The 6,000-nt window shown below is 48.8% G+C and overlaps 1 protein-coding gene across 1 annotated transcript in view; it reads left to right on the plus strand.

Moving 5' to 3' along the window:
- The window catches only part of Enoph (enolase-phosphatase E1), a 59,653-nt gene extending 54,542 nt beyond the window's left edge, over nt 1-5,111 (plus strand). The window contains exon 7 of the mRNA XM_077694834.1: nt 3,019-5,111. Coding sequence (XP_077550960.1) covers nt 3,019-3,146 — 128 coding nt within the window. The 3' untranslated portion in view covers nt 3,147-5,111. The remainder of the gene's footprint in view (nt 1-3,018) is intronic.
- The last annotated feature ends 889 nt before the right edge of the window (nt 5,112-6,000 follow it).

A 6,000-nucleotide genomic window follows, 5' to 3' on the forward strand; every position in this document is an offset into this window, starting at 1 on the left:
AACTTGGGAACAAGCTGTCTCCCGAGAGTGGTGTTGGAATTTGAGAGTGTGGCCGTGCTTGTCCAGTACACTGTAAGGTCCCTAAAATGACTAAGGTAGCGCCATCTTTAGATCTCGCCGCCTTTCGCCCTCGCCCGCGCTCCTCTCTTACTTCGTTTTTTGCCATTTTCTTTTTCGCCGGCGAACGCCGCGCGCCATTGGCCAAGGGAAAAGTCACGTGGTTTTGTTTTTTTTTGCTCCGCCGCCGGGTCGCCTCGCCGATGCCTCGCCGGCTGGGACATTGCGCAACGCCGCCGCTGCGACGCCATTGCTGGCTTCCGAGCCACCGTCGCCACCGTGCTTCAGTACCGGAATTAGCTGCTCGCTTCGAAAAAATGTCGCACCGGTGTCGTTTTAGGTTGCTTCTCGGTGTCGATGTGTTGTGCCTTAGGCAGCGCGAATATCGTCAGGCAGGGCACAAGACTTCGTTATTCCGTCCGGGAAACGCGACGCAGAAAGGAGAAAAGTTTGGTTGCATAGATTTGAACGGGCATACTTCAGGCCGACGCTACCATCACTCTTTTGCGAGGTAAGTTTCTGAATGCTTGTTCTTGCTCTGTTAAATTCTGCGCGAGCTTGAGCGGTCACTTACGAAGAAATGCGTATTCCCTTCGCGACCGTCGTCCACGCTTTGTTCTGAGTAGGCATTGCGCGCAGCGCCGAGTTCGTCCCGTCGTAAGCTTTGGTTTGGATAAGAGGCCGTGTATTTGTCATGTGCGCGCTTAACTTCCAGCATCAATATCAGCGGCGTAGCATGTTCAGTCAGTTGTCGTAAGGGTTTCGTGACGCGAGAATTGTTCACCTTAATTCATGCTTGTTTTGGCCGACGGCAGCTTGCGTCTGACCATGTATCGTGTGCGTTCCGAGTGCGTGTACGCTCTTTTTGGCGTCAAGTCATGTTTTGTGTGTTAGATACCCGGGTGGTATTATAATCCCGTTGTTATGACATCGGAGTGATTTGCTGCGTAATATGGTCTTGGTCGGTGCGGCGCAAATTGAGGCTGTTGCGAGAAAAAAAAATTGCGGCTAGGTAAAACAATTTAAGGTCAGCTAATATAGTGACCGCGCCGTTGAAGTACGTTTGATGCGCAATTTCTGTTATCGCTTTATTAAATTCGCGCACGTTTGAATGAGCACTTCAAATGCATATTCGCACCGTAACGGCTGTACGCCCTTTCTTCCGTGTATGCACAGAGGAACGAATTACGTTTGCATTACACGTGATGCCGTACATTTGCAGTGTGAGCGCTTACTTCATCTTAGTAGTCAATGGCGCAGCGTATCCAGTCATTGCGATTTGAACCAAAACACACTGGGCGACTATATTATTTTCAGCAGACGTATTTTTGTCCAGCAAAGCGCTTGCTAAACAGGTTTAGTGTAGCGAGTTGAGCGGACGCGGCACTGAGCAGATGCGCGAACACGAATTTGACCATGCTACGGTAGAACAGTCACTAACTCCCTTCTGCAATGCATTATTGCCTATATTTGCGGAGTGTTTGTGGCGCATCTCAAACTCGGTGGCGACATTTCTTTTCCCTTCTCAATAGGATTATTTCACGGATCAATTTGAGCAACGGATATTGGAGAAGCTTGGCGTTAAAAAAACTAAACCCAAATGCCACTCCCAACATTTTTTCTCACGGGAAGCCACGTCAGCAGCACAAGCCACCTGCACGACGTCATTACGGACGTTTGTTCCAATAAAATATCTATTTGCTGGCACCAATTCATTTTTGTGATTTATTGTTTTCTCTTGATAATCATCGTGACATTGGTCCTCTTTCGAATTTCTTTCGGGTGTATCCCTGTGTTAGTGCAATGAACAAATCTGCCAGAATATATCCCAGCACAAAACAATTCTGTCCAGGCGCCTCCATTAATAACGGCTGTAAACGACCGCGCCCGGTGAAAAAACGTATTGCATGATTAATTAACTGCAGTAACTAGTTACATAATTTGTACCTAGAGGGACTGTAATTTCAGTTTACCCGATCGATTGATCGCAGTCTTCTCTGGCGCGTATTCCCAGAATTACAAGTCTGCGTTTTTCACTAGGTTCGCACATGAACGTACGGCCGCGAGTGTAGTTTAGTGTATCCGGCTGCGAAGTCGGGGAAGCAGGGGCTTTTCACGTCGCTGTACGTGCACACACGCACAACAGCACGTGTATGTTTTTAGTCTACTCACAGCAGCCTATAACGACATGAAGGTGAAGGAAACATTTCTACAAAAACGGCAAAGCACTCTAAACTGCGCGTAATTAAGGTAGGCTGTATGTCGTTAGTAAAAGCGGGCGCAGAGTGAACGCCGCTGAGGATACACAATTATCGCAAGAAAGGCGAGTGCAAGGACGCCAGCGCAGCGCTCGAACTACGGCATTTGCGAATGAAGCGCACTGTATACTGCCGCGAACCGTGCGCAAGACCTCTGTGCAGTGATTGCACGACCACAGTCACGCGAATGCAAGAACGGAACTACCGTAACAGAGCAGTTTGAAATGTCCACGCTCGATCCTTTCGCATTCACGAGCTATCCTGAGGTGTTACAGAATGCCGCACACGTAAACAAAAACCGCGCTGTGCGTATGCGCCAGCGGCATCCGCCCCGCAAATATCCCCTTGTAGACAAAAATATAAAACAAAACACTATCACTCAGTGCCTGTTGGTAAAACGGGGCTCTAGAAATCCTATAAATGCTACCAAAGAGCGATTTCGGCGCGAAAACAAGAGCAAACTGCAGCGAGCGCCCTGAAGCGTAGCGAGGGCGTCTGCTCTCAAGTGGCCAACAAATATGGCGGCCCCGCCGCGGAGTTAAAGGGACGGCGGCGCCGCGGGTGAGGGGAGAGAAAAAAGAGGAGGGCAGCGGAGAAGGAGGGAGCAGTTGGCGCTACCTTAGTTCTTTCAGGGACCTTAGTACACTGAGGTATCAAGAGAACAGTGTTGCCAGGTCGGTTAATTGCGTCGTTTCTCCCGCAGAGGCTCAAGCGGCGACAGAGGCCGGCTTCCAGGCCCGCCTGGTGGTGCGCCCAGGAAACGCGCCGCTCACCGACGACCAGAAGGCGGCCTTCGAAGCCATCACCTCCTTCGAGGCGCTGCAGCTGTGATTGGTGGCGTACTCGGGTGCTGCCCTAATGTGAATAAGGGGGAATGGTGGGGGGCAAAACGGTACTACACTCACAGATAGAGTGGAGGTTATATAAGTAACTTAACAGCTCATGGTTCTGGACCAGATATCACACGGGTTCTTGTGACCACTGCCCTGCCGCCCGTCGAACTCGGTGCGTAAGCCTGCCGTTTTAAGTGTCGTCGCCCAAGCACTGTGCTGGTCACAGTGCTGTTTCTTAAATGTCGCTTCGATCTCAGTCAGGGGGGCTGCTTTTGTGGTGGAGGTGAAAACGAGAACTCCTGTGTGACGTCGAGTTTGGGCGCACGCTAAAGATCCCCGGGTGGTCTGACACAATCTGGAGCCCTCCGCTACGCCACGCCTAACATCCCAGGTATAGCTTTGGCGCCTTAAACCTTCCAGAATTTGCTTGGGAAAATTTTTTAATTGTGTAATTTCTGGGCGGGGGGGGGGACTTGTTGTCCTCATCGCTTCACGGCCGCAAAAAAAGAGAGAGAGAGAAAGAGAGATATGAGCCATTGCATGCAAGTCTCTTTTATTTTCTCCTTTTAGCTGGGACCCGGAAGGGGACAATATTAGACGCCGTTGCTTCACTCTTTCGTGGCAGACATTAGTACCAAATTAAAATTCGTCTTCAGCGACTCCAAAACGGCTGTGCATAACTTTGCGAAGAACAAAATTCGCGAACCGGCATCTCAAATTCTATTTTAAGAAATCAGTTCGAACCCTGCCAGATCAAGATTATCCGGATTGCTGCGCACTCATCCCATCCAGGGATCGAGGTGGCCCACAGTTTTGACCGCCAACTCGTCAACCGGGCGGTGGATCAAATGTCCCTGTGAGGGTCTAAGGAGCGTATGGTTACTTTTCAAGAGATTACATCTCACTACAGAAATGAAAGACTAGTGTACCCTTCCCCCCATTATTTCCTAACAAAAATCCAGCGAGCGACATGGAGGCAACTCCAATCTTATACCTTCCTGAACCCTCACAAATTGACCCTAATGTACCCAGGTCTGTACCCCTCAAAATGCAGAATGTGTGAGGCCAAAAAAGCCAATCTAGCCCACATCCTATACGAGTGCACTGAGATCAAACCCAAAGCCAAATGGCATCTGTCTAACCAAATAGGCTGTGGTGACCAGGTCCGAGCCTGAGAACCAAATTCAGGCCGTGGACTGGGCTTTGGAAGTTTCCATGAAGCAAGGTCTTCTGGCCACCTCACAGAGTCAAGAAGAAGCCCATCATTAGTCAAACAACTCAATGATTAATGACTAAATAAAGTTGTTCCTCCTCCTCCTCCTCCTGAAATTGCGGGGTAACCACAAACGTTCCCTTCCCTTAGTGTACCTCCCGATATAGCGAGCTGTGCATCACAAGTTGTCTTTACCGAGACGCTGTGCCCAGGGTTGTGCTGGTAACCTTGGCCTTTCGCAAAAGTAACGAAGGTTGTGCTCTCATTGTACTGGTGTTATTGGCTGCGCTTCTACCACTGTTCTATCCGGTTCACCATACACTAACAAAATCATGCAATCCTCCGTCTAACGATGGTAATGGTTGAACGCAATGCTTTCTCACGACGGATTCTTTGGTTGTCGTCTGAGTTTCGACTAACTTTCGACCATGTCGAAGTAGAGGTATCGGATAGGTGGCAGCTTCGTACCGCGAGGGACAACGGTTCAATTCCAGCCTCTGATGCGTTTTTTTTTCTTTCACTTCACTCAAGATCATTCATCGTCATCGTCAGAGAAAGTCGACTTTCCTGCAGGGCGTATTGGCATACAACGGCATCAGTGAGGACAGTGAAGGTTCGCTTTAAAAATGCAAGTGCTCTCTTTTAAAGCAAACAAAAAGGAAATGTCAAAACAGCGTCCGCAATGTGTGGAGATGGCGCTGCAACTGATGTAACAAAAGGGACTTGTAATAAACGTTGTGTGTGCTTTTATGAGTGCAGTGTTTCAGCGGCTACCGGTAAATAAAGAATGCTCAAAAGTTGCGTTGTGCTTGTGGCCTTGGTTTCTGCATGTTTTGGTTGCACATCTATACTCGGTGACAACTTAAGAACGGCACCGGAAGTTGCCGCTGTGCCTTATCACCGTAGCCGGATGCTTCTCCGCGCGGCGCAAGTAGGGAGTTACTGGGAATATTTTGAATATGGCGTGAGCTGTTCCTGTGATTTTGTGGAGTTAATATGCTTATAAGCGACTCCAGTGACAACAAACAAACTGCGTGAAACTAGGCAGACGATATCACGCATTCATAGCAAACCCCTTTCAAAACGTGCGCGCACTGACGTAACGGGTCCGGCGCTTTGGCGGAGTGATACACTACATGAGGTGGTGCCGTTCTTGAGTTGTAACCGAGTATAGTGTATAGTTCAGTGACATCCATTGACATCCATTACTGTATGACACTGGCTCCAGTGACATCCATTACTGTATGACACTGTACAGTGTGGTTTTGGTTAAGCAGAGTATCTGTGCTTCAACAAAGGGAGAGCGCTTTCCTGCTGCTTTGCAATAATGGGACGCAACTAAACGCACTACAAATGCATACTTGAAAAGCGGCCGTGCAGACAAAATACAAGTTTATTTTATTCGAAAGATTTCCTGCTTTATAGTTCCCCCAGTGCTTGTCTGGATGCAAACAATGTTTTATTCACTGAGAGATTAATCGATGTATGTTAAAATTTTGATTCTCCTGCTAAAGCGTGCGTTTTCGTGGTCTGCGATGACATCGCAGGAGTCGACCGCTCTGCAGCCGATTGCGAAGCCTTGTTTAGTGTTAGTGAACCTAGATGGCGCCACCATACCGCTGAAAGTCATTTTTTGCCT

Source organism: Haemaphysalis longicornis, unplaced genomic scaffold, assembly GCF_048455015.1.
Source record: "Haemaphysalis longicornis isolate Haplotype H1 unplaced genomic scaffold, Haemaphysalis longicornis Haplotype H1 scaffold_13, whole genome shotgun sequence".
Classification (NCBI taxonomy): Eukaryota; Metazoa; Arthropoda; class Arachnida; order Ixodida; family Ixodidae; genus Haemaphysalis; species Haemaphysalis longicornis.